At 39.8% G+C, this 18,145-nt stretch overlaps 1 protein-coding gene across 4 annotated transcripts in view; it reads right to left on the reverse strand.

Annotated features, from left to right (window-relative positions):
- ctif (CBP80/20-dependent translation initiation factor) overlaps window positions 1-18,145 on the reverse strand; it is a 64,259-nt gene that overhangs the window by 22,171 nt on the left and 23,943 nt on the right. For all 4 annotated transcript variants that reach the window (XM_063478376.2, XM_063478377.2, XM_063478374.2 and 1 more), the window contains exon 8: window positions 3,736-3,812. In XM_063478376.2, the coding sequence (XP_063334446.1) occupies window positions 3,736-3,812 (77 nt within the window). The remainder of the gene's footprint in view (window positions 1-3,735; window positions 3,813-18,145) is intronic.

Below are 18,145 nucleotides of genomic sequence, written 5' to 3' on the forward strand. Positions count from 1 at the left end.
GTGATTGGCTGATTAGATATTTGCGTCGAGTGTGTGGCCGGTGAGTGTGTGCATACACGCGATAAAACAGGTGCTATAAATAATCGCAGTCGTTTGTAATGACAGCTCTTCAAAGACATTGCCAAGTGCCACACAATGCATTTACTTCACAGGCTTAATGAGTCACTGAGCGGGGATAAGCCCTGATATGAAACCGTGAGTTCAGCAGGACACATAAGGCTCGTACTAGAACTGAGATTTATAAAAACAGAACCAGGCCTACTTTCATCTTCATAAATCTAACAGAAAGTGTGCATTTCTGTTTTTCTTTTTTGTATTTTTTTTGTTGGTGCACAATTTCATGCCTCTGGCCCCAGATGTTTACTCATAATTGAGAGCATAAAAATCATAAAGATAGCGGAACTGTTAGTCATTGCGGTGACATTTAGTCCCACACAAACTGTTTTTAAATCATTTCAACTCTCAGTTCAACAGCTCAAATGGCACTTAACAGGTTTCAGCTATGATGTGTTGTAAATGGGATGTTTATCATCCTCAATTAGTGTTTGTTGTTTGTTTAGTCGTGAGTACAGTTAAAGTGATGCTGTGGACAAAGTGCACTTCTTCCAACAAAGACAAAATTAAGTCAATATGTGTAAAAGCTTCTTGTTAATTAATAGAATGTTTTTGTTTTGTTTTTAAAGAAAGACTTAAAGGTATGATGAAGAAAGGATCTGCTATGCTCTTTCTTTGCCCCCTTTTTCTGTTTTGAAGCAGAAAGCGGTAAGCAGCACATTCCAGTAAATCACAACTAATTTCAGCCCTGCTTGACGTGCCTACTAAAGTAGAAACACATGCACTACCTCCCCTTTCTTTTCCTTCCTGCCACAGCCAGCCTACACTTTTCCTTTACTCAATCTCTCAGTCCCACTCTGTTTCTCTTTCTTGAGCTTTGTTCAGCGCAGCCTGCATGCCTCGGACAAATAGTCAAATGATCAATAGTTATTTCCATATTTCAACATCTTCTGCTTTTAGCACGTTTGCTCATGTTTTTTTTCTCCTTCTCCTACCTCAGCTGTGTTGAGACATTAGACAAAATAAATCACTAAATACAACGTTTGCATTTACAGTGACTGCTGGTGTTTAGTTGCACAATAACAGGAAAAGATTAGGATGTTTTACAAAGAAACAAAATTTGGTAAATGCATTTGATGAGCAGACATGTTAAGCTTTATAAAGACCTTTCACTTTGTTAACTGCCTTTGCTTACTAACCACATGTCCGTAGAAAGGCTTTTAGCTTTGCAGGAGGTTGCTCTGTTGGCATGACCCAATCATATCACTTTTTTTTCCATTTCTCCTGACCCTCTACATAAAAAATCTGCACCTACTTTTAGCCATTCCACTTTAATTCTACTCCACACTCTTCTTCTCTCAACTCCCAGCTTTTCTTTTTCATTAATAATTGTATTGTTAAAAAAAATAATAATTTGCTTTCATGTTTGGCTTGTGAGAACAATCACGGCTTTCTTCTTTTTGCTCCCTGCTTTTCCAGCTCTACTGATCCCCATTTCATGTCCGCCCAGCTTTTTATCCTCTGCCTCATCCCTCATTTGACATGTTTCATCCTTAGCTTCATTTTGCTTTCTGTGTGATGCTTCTTTTTAGTGTAAAGCAGTTGTTTACTGAGGACCAGGGGGAAAATATGGAGTTAAACTACAGTGAATTAAGATGATTTATGAGGGGAGAAATAAACCATAGTTTTCTGATGTTACTGGGCCGACCTGTAGTATAAAGAATTCCTCTTGGGTCTTTTTTTTGCTGTTAACTACTGAGAAACATTAAGGCACATACATTTTTAATCAACTTCTGAAGTAGGTCAGGCCAAAAAAGATTTACAGACAGTTTAGTTCCCAGTAACACAACCGGGTCAGCAACCCTCGGTCACTAGGGGGAAAGACCCCTGACAACGATAGGTCGTTAGGGAAAAATGTGTACTCCCTGTCTGGTTGGTGAGTAGTATGCAGAGGTTGCCAGCTGTCACTAGGTAAAATTGATAGCAAAGAGGCATACAGTGCTGCCCTCAAAAGCTCTTTGTGATTGCTTTGGTTATTAGCAGATTCCCGTAATCACCTGTAATCTGCATGGAAGATGTTGACTTGTCTGCAAACGCTCCCCACTTACTCAGCTAGTGGTAGGGAAACTGTGAAAAGGGGAGTATACTTCTTTCCCTAGCAACTAGATGTTTCCAGAGGGCTGCCGACCTGCCTCTAGGCTTGTGTGACTGTGCGGCCTTAGGGTGAGAGCTAGCATCACTGGCATCAGACCCATAGTAGCATGATAGGATCGATACTTTGTATGGAAAGTGAAAATCACAGTGGTTTAGTGGTCGCAAAAATGTGTTCAGAATTGAAGGTAATTCATCTCATACAGTATGATACACTGGTCTCCCTTACACAAGCTGCCTTTGCAGGTTAAAAATATCAGTATTGGTAATACTGGCCATGTATTGATAAAGGTATCGGATCAATACCAAAATTTACAGCATTGCACAGCACTAGTGGTAGCCTGGTGGCACCTTTGACAGCATGCACTCATCACTGAAAGAAATTTAAGGTTTGAAAATGTGAATACACTTTCAGAGTCCACCATCAACAAGTCATTCAGCAGAAACCTGTTTGCCTAGTAATTCATTGTGGTTAAATGTAAATGAATGTAAATTTAACAGAAGCTTGTGACAAGGTTTTCTTGTCAAGATGTCTCGTCACGTTTAATGTTATTCCTTTTCAGTTGGATTCAGGCGCAGATGGCTGAATGCAAATGTTGGCGGCAGATTCAAATTTCTGAGACGAGAGTTGTGTAAATTCCTGTCAATTGTGCATAAACCAGACACAGGCCAGCAGTTTCTCTATGTAAAACTTCCCCTAACGTGTAAGCTGTAAGAGTGCCTGGGAGCAGAGTGCACGAGAAAACAGGATGGTCTTGTGTTAATATTTCCCATTTAAAAACAAATAGACCAAAACCCAAGCAAACTGATGTTGGTCCATATTTTTGTTCTTTTCTTTCTGCCAAGCCTTCGCTGCTGCGGCCATCAAACATAAATACAAAAGCTCTGGACAAAAGTAATTATCCTCTGAGCTTAAAAACAAGGATAAAAGTGCTTTTTTTCCATTTGTATTAGAGACAATTTCCTCTTTTTAAACCACAAATACAATCACAATATTTTCTCTTCGCTGGTCGCTTAGCAACTGAAGAACAGTTTTCCAGTGACATCAGGGCAGAGAGTGAGAGAGAGCGTTTTTTTTTTCTTTTCTTTTCTTCTTTTAAGGACCTGGTTTCAATGAAGTCAGACATGGGTGAAATTAGATTTCATTGTATACAATTAAAGTAGATGTGCCAGTGTGAAACCTAGTTTGGACTTGAGATTACTTGAACATTGTAGGCACAAAAATGAGTGACTAAAAAGCTGGCACTTTTTTTATTATAGAGACCTAATCAACTTGAAAATGGAGGAGAAACTTGTCTCTTCCGTGCTTTTTCTTTATTCCCCGTCTGCAGTGGAGTGTGGAACCTGCATTCCTGTCTCAACTTTTCTTTGGATGGGGAGAGATGTTAGGGCTATGGGCCTGACTGCACTGACACCAACACAGAAAAATGTTCCCTCTTACTGAGGTGTGTGTGTGTGTGTGTGTGTGTGTGTGTGTGTGTGTGTGTGTGTGTGTGTGTGTGTGTATGTGTATGTGTATGTGTGGCTTACCGTCGGTCGTTCCTCCTGCGCCGGAAGAGCTTTTTGGTGTGTGCAATCTCAGCCTCGTTAGGAAGGGGTGGGAAGACCTGTAACAAGACAAATCACAGAGTAAGAGTAAGCATCGCTGCTTTCAAAACTAGCATAAAGAATATACACATGACTTCAATAATAATCCATTAAAACACTCTTGAGTTGCTTGTATGTGCACAAATGTCTACATCTACAGTTAGAACTGTCCTTGATGATGATTTTGATTTTATGTCTGAAGAGTGTTGAACATCTTGTTCCTTTCCACAGGATGACTAAAGTATTGCTACAAGAATTATCACAGTAATAGTTGACCAACAATTTTTATTCAGGCTTGTGTGACTGCTGGAACTTTTTCCACAGTACTTGTAAGTCATGGAGGAAGTCTCCCCCCCCCCCCCTCTGTTTGTGCTTGTGATACTTCTGAAATGAGGAAGTATCGAAGTTCATAGAAACCTGTTTTCAGGATCTTTTTCAAACCGTCCTTCAAGGTACATACTCACTAGCACAAGATAAGACACAAGCATATTTTTTTCACAAAACCAGTGCCCATTTTTAAAAATCTAAGTACCGCATCAGCTGTGCAAACAACTTCTGGTTTTAAAATTGAACAGAATTGGGGGAAAATGGACCGGGAGTGGAGCCTAAATGTGCTGGAGGAAATACACTGAAAATTTCATTCATGAAATGAAGCTCGCAATTTTCTCTCAGCCTGATACTTGAAGTATTCACAGAGATGGTGATGTAGGAAGAAAATAAAGAAACAGGATTAGAAGAAAGAAAAAGACCACACTCATGCTGTGTGTGAAAAGCTAGGCTGTGAGTCTGTGCCACAAAAACCATTTTAGCATTACAGGTAGGCAGCTCCGCACTGTAAAATGGCAGCTCTCTTACCCTTGGAGGGGCCATAGCCATGGGACTTAAAAGCCTCTTAGCATCTGTTGGTTCATCAGCAACCAATCTAAATTTAGGGTTGGGTTTTGTTTTGCTAAATAGGGACTATTTTAGAAACTAGAAAATGCTACATTTCAAATGAAGTGTCACATTTTGGCATAAATATTTTTCTGTTAAAAGCTTTTCTATTTAGGTGTTACAAATAGGAGAACATCCATCGATCTTGTCACTCTTAGCTGATTCAGGGTCACAGTGGGGCTGGAGCCCATCTCGGCTGTCATGGGGAGGAAGGCAGGGTACCCAGGGCAGGCTGCCAGATGGCTAACACAGACAACCATTCATGCTCACATTTACACCTACAGCCAATCACCAGTTAACCTTGTTTGCATGTTTTTGGACTGTGGGAGGAAGCTGGAATACCCTGAGAGAACCCACACAGGCACAGGGAGAACATGCAAACTGCACTCAGAAAGGCACCAGTCCGCCATTTGATTCAAACCCACTTACTGTGAGGCCACAATGCTTATCACTGTACAACTGTGCCGCCCCAAGAAGAAGAATAAAAAGAAAAAAGAAAAGAAAAAATATCCTAATATCCTGTTGGATATTAAGAGTATATAATATACACACTCTATTGGCGATATCTTCTATCCTGTCATTGCTGCTGTTGTTCCTTTGCCAACCACCAGCTAGCCCCAACCGGCTGTGGTGGATTACTGCCCTTCCCTGAGCCTGGTTCTGTTGACGATTTCTTCCTGTTAAAATGGGTTTTTTTCCTTCCCACTGTCACCACTGGTGCTTGCTCATTGGAGGTGGTCTGATTGTTGAGGTTTTCTCTCTACTGCTGTATGGTCTTTACCTTATAATGCAAAGAGTCCTGATGAGACTGTTGTTATAATTTGGTGCTATATGAGTAACCTAAAACTGAATTGAATAGCTGTTGCATCACTGTAGAGTTCTCATTGGCCATGCAAATAAAAACAGAAAAAAAAATCCCTTTAAGGCATAAGCCATCTCTCTTCGGAGCTCCCTGCTGGGCAGTGATCCTCAGGGAGTTCCTGGAACTGTTTGATCCACCTATAGTATGTAGAATTGTCCTTGAAGATCTCTTTGATCGGCTGCTTCAAACAAGGATTTCAAACATCCTTTTCATTTCCAAAGGATGACTGAACTATTACCACAGTAATAGCTGAGTGAGAGTTATTGATTGTGATTAGTTTTTCGCAGGAATGACTTTGACAAACTGTACAGTAATAGGATGGCTATGGCGAAAATCCACTGTCTCATGTCATTCACTGCAAACACACACACACTCAGTAATTTACTCAATAATGACCAGTACATTGTGTGTGTGTGTGTGTGTGTGTGTGTGTGTGTGTGTGTGTGTGTGTGTGTGTGTGTGTTTATGCACTCTGGAATCATTAGAAGTTGAGCACCAGCAATCATCATACAAATGTATTAAAAAGAAGCCAAGTGTCTAAAACTGCATAAAAATGGATAAGAGAGAGACAAAAGCTATTATAAGCCTCTTTTTTATTGTACCAATAACTGAACTCAAATATATTCTGTTTAAAATGTAATAGGATAGAGGAAAGCAGGATATCCTCACACTTGTGCAGGTGAAAGCAGCAGAGATATGAAAACAAACAATAATTCATTGAGGGACGAGGAACAGTTATTAATGTTTTTTAGTTTAAATCAAGACTTAACACTTCCCAGGGTTTTAAAACTGGTCCAGCCTGATAAATCCACTCCCCACAGTTTAATAAATAGCACAAGGTGCCCTGCATCAGAAGCGACAAAGTATAATCAAACAAATAAGAAACATGAGCATGTTTTTACTGTTAGTTCTAACATGGATATTTCCAATGCACACTGTGTTGGATGTCTTACTTATACAGTTCACTTCTTGTGAAAAGGATGTAAGACTGTCTGTCATCCATTAAACATCAGCCCTGTCAGTCAAACATCATCATTATGCGCTGTTACCATGGTTACAGGCAGGACTAGCGCATGCAGTGTGCAATAAGAGTGAGTGCGGGAGGCTTGGTACTCCTGGTTTCAGGTCTCCCACCCTCACTTTCGAGTACATTGTGTGACACACACACACACACACACACACACACACACACACACACACACACACACACACACGTATTTTCGAATTTCTGTGTCCCAGGTGTTGTACGTTATGCATTTCTATTTGTACTCTATCCTGTCCTGCCTTAGACATTGACATAATGTATACCACATATAATATAATAACTTTAAATACAACGACCAGAAATGAAGAAATAGTCAGATAAACCCTGAACAAGAGGAGCCTATTCAGAATTTATAGAGCTGAACCTGGCTCTATAATGCGTTTGGGACAACAGTGCATTCAGATCATAATTCTGATTGCAAAAGCTACCAGATAGGACAGGATTAAAAAAAAAAGTGCATGAGGCAGAGCGCTGTGCAGTGTTTGGTCGATACTGCATAATTCTGTATTATCATTTTCTCCTTCTACATAAAAGAATGACAAAAAAATCTCAAAGATTTTTTGTCTCATGACCTGATAATATCCACTGTATAATGACAATAATGCCTTTTGATAATGATCACATGAGCACTTTTAATATTTTGTTCCCATTTTTTTTAGTTTACCTTGGCATGAAACTTGGCTCTTAGACTTTTTAATTCAATGCAAAATAACTAAATCAGTACATTTCTGCCTTTATTTTTAATGTTAGGAATACGTTTAATGAATCATCCATTTACACAATAGATCATAAACAGCCTGAGACATCTGACGAGAAGTTAGAACAATTTAAGAATTGGTCTCAGTTGTTTTTTTTGGGTTTTTTTTTAATTCAGTCTGCGGTCATCATAAAGACATGCATCAGCATGGCTCCTTGGCTTGCTTTGGTAAGACTGCCGTAAAACTGATAATGACTCATACCTGCGGTTTGGATGAATTTAAATGTTCAGACAACCACGTGTGACATGATGCATTCTTAACAACTTCTAACACAATACGTCCTAGTGCACAAAACAAAAAAAACATCCTCCCCCTGTAGTTTTTTTGGCACACTGCGAAGTGATCCAGTCAGTGCACTAGAATGGATACCCTGGCAAGCCAATTCTGGTTTTGGTATATGTATGACCGCTCTGGTTTAGAAGTAACACGAGAGAGAACTTTTTAGAGCTGCAAGCTTTGGTTTCCATATATATGTGAGATGAAGTGCAAAGAAAACTGTGTTACAAAAAATGTTTGTCAGCGGTTCTTTAGTCCTGTAATGACTTATGCCAGCCTTTCATAAACCTCCTCCAAGGACAGTGAGTACACACAGAGTACAAACCATACCTGTACAGCATCGCACTGCAAAATCAGACATCATCTTAAAACACTCAGAAGAAAAACTGAAGAGCCCAAAATTATTATAGTTGAATTCTGATGGAAATCTGAGACGCAAAGAGTCTGGAAATGTAAATAAACACATGCTTTTAGCCTCTAACAAACTAACCCATATTATAGACTCTGCCTTTGTTCCCTCATAATTTAACTCTTCTTACCACTGGAATGATCTGAGAGGGAGGAAAGAGAGGTGGAGAGACAAAACGGAGAAACTGTTGCATGTTTAGCTACTGTAGTTCTCCTCTAGGATATCATTAGCTATAATTCTGCCCTCAAATGGTAACCAGATGACAGTGAGTGCGCACACACACACACACACACACACACACACACACACACACACACACACACACACACACACACACACACACACGAGAGAGAGCAAACAATTTCCACCACATATTTCTTAAACACTCTACTTGCTGCATTTCCTATTGCTAGTTAGATCTCATTAGAAAGTGCTATTAATATAAAAATAGAAAAAAATGTGAGTAGTTTCTATCAGATAAGAGAGACGTGATCGAGAGACAGGAAACGAGAAATGCAGAATTGCCTCTCAAGCAGCTGCATGTGTGAATATGCTATCTGCAGGTAGCAGCCAGTTTAAGACAGATCAAAGTGAGGACCCATACTGTCCTGGTCCCCAGCCAGAAGACCTCTCACCTCGAGGCAGGCCGTGCTAGCCCTGTGGACGTGACAAGGATGGAGGGGAGGGACTGCCTGCGCAAGAGCTGATAGAAAAGGAGACTGATTTTTATCTGTGGCTCTGATCACATCTCTATGTTTTTTAAAACAAATGTAGCTCTTCAAAGATTACGATACACTGGTGGAGATGAATGACGAGCTGCGCTACAAAAAATGACGAAAGAAGGATTAACCCCTTTCATCACCTCTGTCTACAGTCTTTTATTCAAACTCTTAATTTTATCGTCCATTGGACAATTAGGGCTAATAATGAGGATTCAGACTCATGACAGCTAAATTTGAGGAATATTTTTAATTTGGATTTTATATGCTTGAAGTAGTCGGTAATAATGGAGCTGGCAGTGATGAGGGCTCGAGTCCTGCTAATGTGAAGGCAGAGCTTCCTTTTAAAACATTCATCACTTGTTTTAACCGAAGCCTTAACAAGCCAGAGCTGGCACAACACATGCATTTTAATAGCTAACAATGATCGTTCCTGCAGTCCTCAGTTTTAGTCTTCAGTTGTGGATATGCATGTGTAGTACGCAGCCTTATTTTGTAGAAAAGTAAACAGCATGGTGATGTAAACCATCAAACTCAAGTTTTTCCAAGTTTAAAACAACATCAAGTCTCAGATGTCAAACAGCATGCCAACAGCTGAAAAATAAATCAGCTTGAATTTTACAGCCCTGACTGTGGTGTCTCTTTTATGCGTGTATTGTGTTTTGCGCTTGGGTGTTGCGCGTCCGCCTTCAGGGGAAGTTGACTGGTCCTGTAGCATGCCAAGGACATTCACAGGTTAGCACATAAATCACAGTAAATAATTCACTCTGGAGTTGGGTTGTGAACTCTTTGTCATCATTAGCATCTTGGAATTTTCTTTAGACACAGGCTGACATGGTTACAGGACTGCCTAAAACAACCAAGCAGATTCCTTCAGACTGTTACCTTCAGGTGTTCATCTGCACCAGGAGCAGTCTGAAACATGAGCAGCACCTCTGCCACGCATTTGTTCTGACTTTGGCACACAGTAGACATTAATTATAGTTAGTGGATAGTGCTTGTTTTTTCCCATCCAGCCCCCTTATAAATTTAAAAAAAGAAAAGGAAAACCTGTTTAGAAACCTATTTCATGTAGGTACCAGTGAAAGATGGGATGCTATTATAGCTCTCATGTCCTGCATCATTCCCCCTTGCTACTATTTTCCTGTCGGCATTCCTGTCAATATTAGTAATAGAGGTAAAAAAAAAAAAAAAAAAAAAAAAGAAGAAAAAAGATCAATCTATCTAATATTGAACTACACATACTGCAGTTTTGATGTTAGCATTTTAGCTGCCACCATATTATTTTGTTATTTTGGAGCCAGAAGCTGCCATATTTGGATGAAAGTGTGGAGTGTTATTAGCTATTAGCTAGTTATTAGCTAATAGCTAATTAATGCTAGCAAGCTTGCAAGGTTTACAGTCAAAGCTCACAGATGTCCAGATAATTAGTGCTTAATAACACGCTAAACAACTACTAGCATTTCATGTAGCTGAAATAAAGTGCAAAGCCAGTTAATATGTTAAAAACACTGAGTTTAGGGGCTACCTTACAAAATAAAACACCTTGAGGCAATTGTTGTTGTGTTTTGGTGCTGTATAGATAAAACTGAATTGAATTGAATTGAAAATTCCAAAAACGTGACTGTAAAATGTGACTATAAATTTTGAACTTTGAGCTGTATTTTCATGTGTTTTACATCTTTTCCTATTGATAAAGACTCTCCTTATACTACACCAAAGTAATTAAGTAAGAAGATAAATAATTAAATGACAGAAAAGTGTCTGTTTTTAAACTGTCTGCTATATAAAAATGTCCGTTTCTCCAATTTCACACATTTATCATGCAGTTTCACTGGTCTGGCCCCACTAATACTTAGTAGCATTTGAGAGGATTCAGTTTTTCTAAAGAGTTGCCTAAACGGTCACGTACCAGGTCAAATGCCATTGTTGATCCATTCATAACAATTATGAGTATGGAAGGAGTATAAGTTGCAAGGAAGGAAAGTAAGGAAATGAGAAATGTTAACAGGGTGGAAATGTGGAGAATGGAAATGGAGAATAAAGATTATAGAACTTTGTCTGCTATAGCATAGAAAATGAAATGCATGTCTTCCTTTCCCTTCTGCTTTGTAACAATTCTGGTATGATGCTTATTGAGTCGCTCCATTGTTTCTCTTAGTTTATTTATGTTGCAAGGGCTTTCAGCCAAAAGCAATAAATTTAAAGCTGCCCCAAGGGTGGCATTACAGGACAGGTTGTTGAGAGCACAGGAGAGCGAGCAAGAATGACAACAAAAGCCGCTGTCAATACAAGACAGCAGGCACGTAAAATCAAAATACAAAAACGTTCCTCAATGTTTCATTCACAGGCCAAACCAAACAAATAACGCTCCTTTCTGTGTCTGCAAGGAAATTAGAGTTGGAAGTTTTTGTCTTTTGTTTTTTGGGGGGTGGGGTAGGGGGTAGATTTTTAACAGTTTCTTTGTTTAACTTTGTTACTAGCAGGCTTAAAAACTACATCAGATGAACATTATCTGAGTCATATGCTTAAGAAATAGGAGACCCGAGAGATGCATCTGGCTCTTCAGTTCATCCATCTACTGTTTGCCAAAGCCTCAACAGAAATGGTCTCAGTGGAAGGGTGGCTGTCAAGAAGCCATTGTTAAGAAAGAGAAACAAGAACTGGACCGAGAATCAGCAGCTATGCTGATGGAGTCATGTATCCGACTTGGGGTTGTGTTTCAGGCAGTGATGTTGGGGATCTCATCAAAAGATGGAGTTATGAACCAAGAAAATTATGGTAAGTATTATGACAATGATCCCAAACACATTTCCAGTGCAGTAAAAGCACACCAGGATTGGCTTCCCCAGAGCCCAGACCTCAACAATATTAAGCAGTGTGGGATCACCTTGACAAAAGGAACAAAAGGCAGCCAACATCCAAAGAAGAGCTTTGAAGAATAAAGGAGGTCATACCAAATTTTGACTTTCAAGTTAGCTACAATTGTACAAACTCTGTTTTTGTCCTATTTACTGTATTTCTATGTATCCTTTCATAGGAAAATTAGGATTTACTGAAACATATGTAAGTATAAAGAAATATAGGGTGACTTTTGCACAGTATGAAATTTTACACACAGTGTGACTTTTAAAGTACTAAGTGATTTCATTTTATAAATTATTCACAAAAAGCAAACTATTAGCACTCTTATTACTTTAACTTACTAACTTTCTATGATGAAAGATGGCATTTCTACCGTTAGATTTAAGTAGCAGGAAAAGATAAATTAGCAGTAACATGCTGATCCTGGATCTTTTTTATCGGACCATCTTGTCACGTTAGTATTCAGAATCTATAAAACCCCTCTAGTACAGGATTTCCTTCATGTTTCATGATACGCATTGCCTTTCATGTAACTTAGTCTGTAGCTGATGCATGCTAACAGTACAGACAGAGGAGATTTAGAGCTGCCACAGTCGCGTATACAGGATGATCTGTGATAAGAGGCAAAGATGTGAGGTCCTGACATTCATGTCTCATTTAATAAGTGATCAGAGGCCAGCGCCACAGATGCTAAGACAGGTACATCAAAGAACTCAGGGGTCTTGCTACTGGAGGATATGGAAAACACTGCAGGATCAAAGTGTCGGAGACTGAAAAAGGGAGAAAAACTGTAGTACCCTATAGAAATTAACTGCTGCTGCAGCAGGTTTTAAGTGCATATAGCTGTGCTCTTGGCAGCTCTCAGAATAATGAAAAAAGGCTTCAATCATATGTTCTCTCTACATCCCAATACTCTGTGTGTGTGTCTGTGTGATGTTTTTTATTATATTTATGAAGACCGGCAAATAGCATATATATATTTTTATGAGGACATTTTGCTGCTTCTTACAGTGAAACTTTACAATCCGTAATCACAAACTTAAGATTACCTCGTTCCTTAGGAATAAGCACACAGGAATGCAATTTATTATGATCAAAGTGCAGGTATGGCATTTTTAAGTCTGTCTTACAACAACACTGCCTTTATGAGTGGACTTCTGCTGTGTATAAGAATATGGTTGGTGTCTGCGTTTATCCAGGATGATCTGAAAGTAACAAGCATTAGATGAAAGCTCTCCCTAGACTTACCCCGAGGAAACCTTTAAAGGCCGCGTTACTGCTAATTGGCTGAGCCTATTTCTCAGAGGACGATTACCACAGTAGGAGAAAAAATTCTGACGTAAAACAGCAAGCTGTCAAAAGAGCCACTTTTCTGATGATTGTGAGCTCAATTGCAAAGATTACTACACATACTGACACGCTTGATTCATCAGAGCCTATTGTGAGCAGCTGCCGAGGGGGTAGATGCGTCCAAAAAAAGACATAATGCGTTAATCACGAGAAACTAAAGGTGCGTGGCGATGTAAGTATTATAGTATTGCTTCGACAAACACACACACACACACACACACACACACACACACACACACACACACACACACACACACACAAAAATCATTAAAACATTAGCAATTCTCTTTATACTAGAGCCCAACTAATTTTTAAGGCCCATACCGATAACAATAGTTAACAATTAAGAATCTGATACATCAAGTTATATATTTTTTTCTTTCAAACACAAACAGATTTCTCTACCATTTGTTACATCAGTCCTTATTGGACTGGATTATTTATTTACACTCTGCCTGACTCTGATTGGCTCAGCTAGTCCGCAGGTGTGTCAATAACCTAAATACTTTGCAGACTGCCCTCTGGTGGATAAACTATGCAAGCTCAACGTTCAAAACATGGTTAAAGTGCATTTCCCCCTTCTAAACTTGAAATTTTAAAGTTTTATTTATTAGCAATTACAAACGTTTATACTAATAGATTGGCAAATAGCTAATATCGACTGACATATCAGCCTCTTTACTTTAAATGTTTTCCTAAGCTTTCTAAAACAACATGCAACTCAAAAACCAACATAATTAGTTTATCTTATTTTGAGTCTAAAGTAATGAGCTGATTCAGACAACAAAACTAAGTGTCTACAAGAAAGTATGCATCTTCTAAAGTTCAACAAGCAAACATATTCAGTGAAGACTGTACTATATACATTTGTGAAGCTTTGGGAATTCCTGTCAAATTACTTCTCGGAGAAAGGTCTCTATGAAGAGTAGGAATAATTACTGTGACAAAAACCTAAACTCATGGAGAGTGTGCTACACTGTTTCTTTAAAAAAAGACCATAAAATTTGATTAAAAGGGAATAAAATCAATTAGCCAATTAATTTTTGGCATTCCACTACGATATATTTTATGCTTTTGCATACACCACTCCATATTCTTTCTGCCACTCATGTGATAAAACAGGTCAAGTCACTGGTGACGTATTGAATACCTCTGTGTGAGTGGTCATACATTTCCCATGGTATTGTGCTTTCATGCATGCATGTAAGCATGGCTCCAGTCTTTCTCCCAAGCCAGAGCCCAGAGCAGAACAGAGTACAATGATGATTAACCCAGTATGTGTGCGGTTAATAGAGTGTAGGAGCCAATCGGTAGTAGGACCAGAGACAATAGCAGGAAGTAACCACGTGAAGGGGGGCTGCCGGTCACCATGACCCTATGGATATTGTTCTGCTGCCTACCAAGATTTGAAGGATGGAGGGGAGGAGTGAAGGACACCATGAGGAGGGTGGAGGGCAGAGCATAAGGGTAGTGGTCATAAATAGGAAAAGGCAAACTGGAGGAAACAAAGCGAGAAGAGGTAACAGATAGTAAAAATGCCATAAAGGAGACGGGTTTAAGGTTAGCTTAAAACTACCGGAAAGAACAGCAAATGAGTGCGTATGACCTGCACGTCTCAGACAAATTGACAGCTGACACACAGACCACCAAAGAAACCCACCCCGCCCCCAGTGTCATTCTATAACCGGAGTCCTGCTCTGCGGCACGTACACTTCCACACTGAGGGGCCAACCAGTCTGTAATATCTCAGCTCCAGATTCCTGCTTTGTTCTCCGTTTGGACGGCTTTGTTCACAGACCAGAGACCGGATGTCTTCTCAGTGACTAGCTGCACTCTCCTTTTCTCCCGGGTTGCACCCAAGTGCTCTCCTCATTATCTGGTGCCCTTTATTTTTATTTTATTGTTTCTTTCTTTGAGAAGCAAAATACTTTTTCTTTTTCTTTTTTTTTTACTGAACCAAACACAAAAAATCCTTAATATTAAAACATGACACCACATATTTATCATGTGAACCCACTGCTGTCCAGTACAATACAGTACAGTATATACTCATTGGATACTCTACTTGCTAGTATCAGGTTGAACCGCTTTTGCCTTCAGAACTTCTTAATTCTTCATGGCACAGGTTCAACAAGGTTCCTCAGAGATGCTGGTAAATATTGACATGAGGCCTTTTAAGTAGTGTGAACTCGTCAACATGGTCAAGAAACCAGTTTGAGTATCTGAGCTTTGTGACATGATGCATTAAACTGGTGGAAGCGGCCGTCAGAAGATGGGCACACAGTGGTCATAAAGACGTGGACACGTTCAGTAACAATACTCGGGCAGTCTGTGTCATTAAAACAGTGCTCAGGTGGTACAAGGAAAAAAGAAGAAAAAAAGCATTGCCCAAACAATTACACTGCCACCACCAGCCTCAACGGTTGATATGAGGGAATATGGATCCATTTATTGTCCAATTTTGGTGAGCCTCTGTGAACTGTAGCCACAGTTTCTGTTCTTAGCTGACAGGAGTCTCACCCGGGGTGATCTTCTACTGCTGTTGCCCATTTGCTCCAAGGTTTGACATTTTGTGCATTCAGTAATGCTCTTCTGCATGTCTTGATTGTAACAAGTGTTTATTTGAGTTACTGTTGCCTTCCTATCAGGCCGACGAAGTCTGGCCATTCTCCTCAGACCTCTGACATTAACAAGGCATTTTTGCCTAGAGAACTGCTGGTCACTGGATATTTTCTCTTTGTCAGACTATTCTCTGTAAACACTAGAGATGGTTGCGTGGGAAAATCCCAGCAAATCAGCAGTTTTGGAAAAACTCAGACCAGCCCCTCTGGGACCAACTAACACACCATGTTCAGACTTACTTAAATAACCTGTCTTCCCTGTTCTGAGGCTTGGTTTAAACTTCAGCAGGACCTCTCAATTGTGTCTACATGCCTAAATGCACTGAGTTGCTGCCATGTAATTGGTTGATTAAATGTTTGTATTAACAAACAGTTGAACAACTATACATACAAAAGTAGACGTGTCCTGAGAAAATGTTTAAACTTTGCCAAAGGAATACTTTTACACTTTGCTTTCTTATACACAATTAAATATGGAACAACAGAGAATAAAAGTCACAAGACAACACAGTACAACAAGTGCATAAATTCTATATTAGGTACGGGATTTGGCTCTGGGCCCGAAAAGTCAACTGAATGTGAAAGTGGCTTGCATTCTTTCAAATGGCCAGCAGGGGGGCTAGCCATGTGGTTGCAAGAATAAGTCAGATTGGTTAGCATTAAATGGGAAAATGACCCTACTGATCACTTGACCGGTGACATCAGGAAACACTTTGTTGATGAGTTTATGGTCTCAGTCGCTGGTTTCGAGCCTTATACAGCATCTTCAATTGGTAAACATGGTACTCATTAGAAGCAATAAGGATGAAAAAGGAGGGTATACTTTAGGGCAAACAATTAAATGATAGTCCATGCCACGGTGGCCACATCCATGTTTTGTCTATACCTGTTTTATTTTAACTGCCTCTGTCTTATTTATTTGCTTTTGTGTGAAGGAATTTGTACGTGAGGGTGATTACAAGTATTCTTTTTATACAGCCTTTCATGTTTCCCAGCATCCATTGGATACGTGGCATGAATCAAATACTTGCTCCCTGACCCCTGGATGCTTCTGTCGTTACAACCTGAAATTGCACGTGAAGGCAGGTCATTGTGTCTGCAGGATGACATTCCACAGAGGCCAGTGGAGGTGCAGCAGAACCTTAAAGCAAAGGGAGGAAGCCCTTTCTCACTGGGTTGCTCACACGCCCTCGCACAAATGAGAGGTTTTCCACGTCCCAGGGCTATTTGTAAGTGCATTGTGGCTCCTGGAAAAAGGGGAAGTGAATGTTGGAAGGAAGTGTGGATTGCAGACGGGGACTTTGGATGATGTAGTCCTGCCGTGCAGTAGCTGGAAGTGATGACTCTGGAAAAGTCCAGTACATTATGAGTGGAAAAATACCTGATGATTTCTTTCTATCTATTTATCCTTCCATCCGTGGAGGCAGTTAATATACAATAGGGCAGTTTAGCAGCAACGGGTTCACATGATAAATATATAGAGTCATAATAGGAGTAATCGGATCGGAATGTGGGAACCAAAGTTGTGATACATATTTATATTTTCGCCTTTAATCTTGATGCAATTCTACTGCCTCTTAATTAAAATTGATATCTCTTTGCCCCAAGTGGGCCCCCAAAGCTAATTTTACCATCTAAGAAGTTGAGAGGAGTAATGTTTCTATGGCACAACTATCAACAACTGACAAATAATAAGGAGCAATGTCTACTCACAGCTTTTTCTTAAGTGCCTGTTAAGCTAAAATAGTTATGAATCAGTGGTTTAATTATTTCTTCCACAAAGGAGGTGGAACCTTGTGTGTGTCGCATGTGAGAAAAAACAACTTTAGACAATGTTTAGACCTGATTCTCATGACATTGTCCAGTTTTTGTATGTGAGAACAGCTTTGGTAGAGTGTGGGCAAAGGAAGAACCCCATATTGCATTACCCTAGTCCAGTTTTCTTTTGTTTTGGAGAAATGTGCACATATTATGCAAGATTTGGTTGAAGATGCCCTCTAAAAGTGCGCTTCCAAATCATAATATTTGATATTATATATATAGACACACTGATCAACCGACCAGGGACAGGAATCAGATACTTTTCAGCATCCTCGCCTGGTGACTGGCTGGGCAGCATCACGAATGTCAGAATACGAGCCCGTTCTTTTCATGTATGCGCATAGTAGCACAGGAAAATAGTCACTTGGACATTAGCAAACACACAACACTGTGATCTGTGTGGTTGTGATCTGTTAGCGAGTTCTTACTGAGGAAGACACAAAATTGGCCAAACTAAATTTGCAGGTTTTAAAAAATGGCAGGTTTGATTCTAGTGTAGGAGTCGCTCTCATGGCTCATGCAGTGATGTCACTCGGTGCCCTTCTGTCTGTTGACATCACATTTTTGGCATGACTCAACTGGCTTTGAACCCCACCCAAGTAGGTACTGAAAAAGTACCTGGTACCCCATACTACTGCCAAACGGAAAACCAAGTCAAGTCGAGCAAAACTGAGTAAGTAGAAGTAGAAAAGAA

The sequence above is a fragment of the Pelmatolapia mariae genome, linkage group LG7, assembly GCF_036321145.2.
Source record: "Pelmatolapia mariae isolate MD_Pm_ZW linkage group LG7, Pm_UMD_F_2, whole genome shotgun sequence".
Taxonomy (NCBI): Eukaryota; Metazoa; Chordata; class Actinopteri; order Cichliformes; family Cichlidae; genus Pelmatolapia; species Pelmatolapia mariae.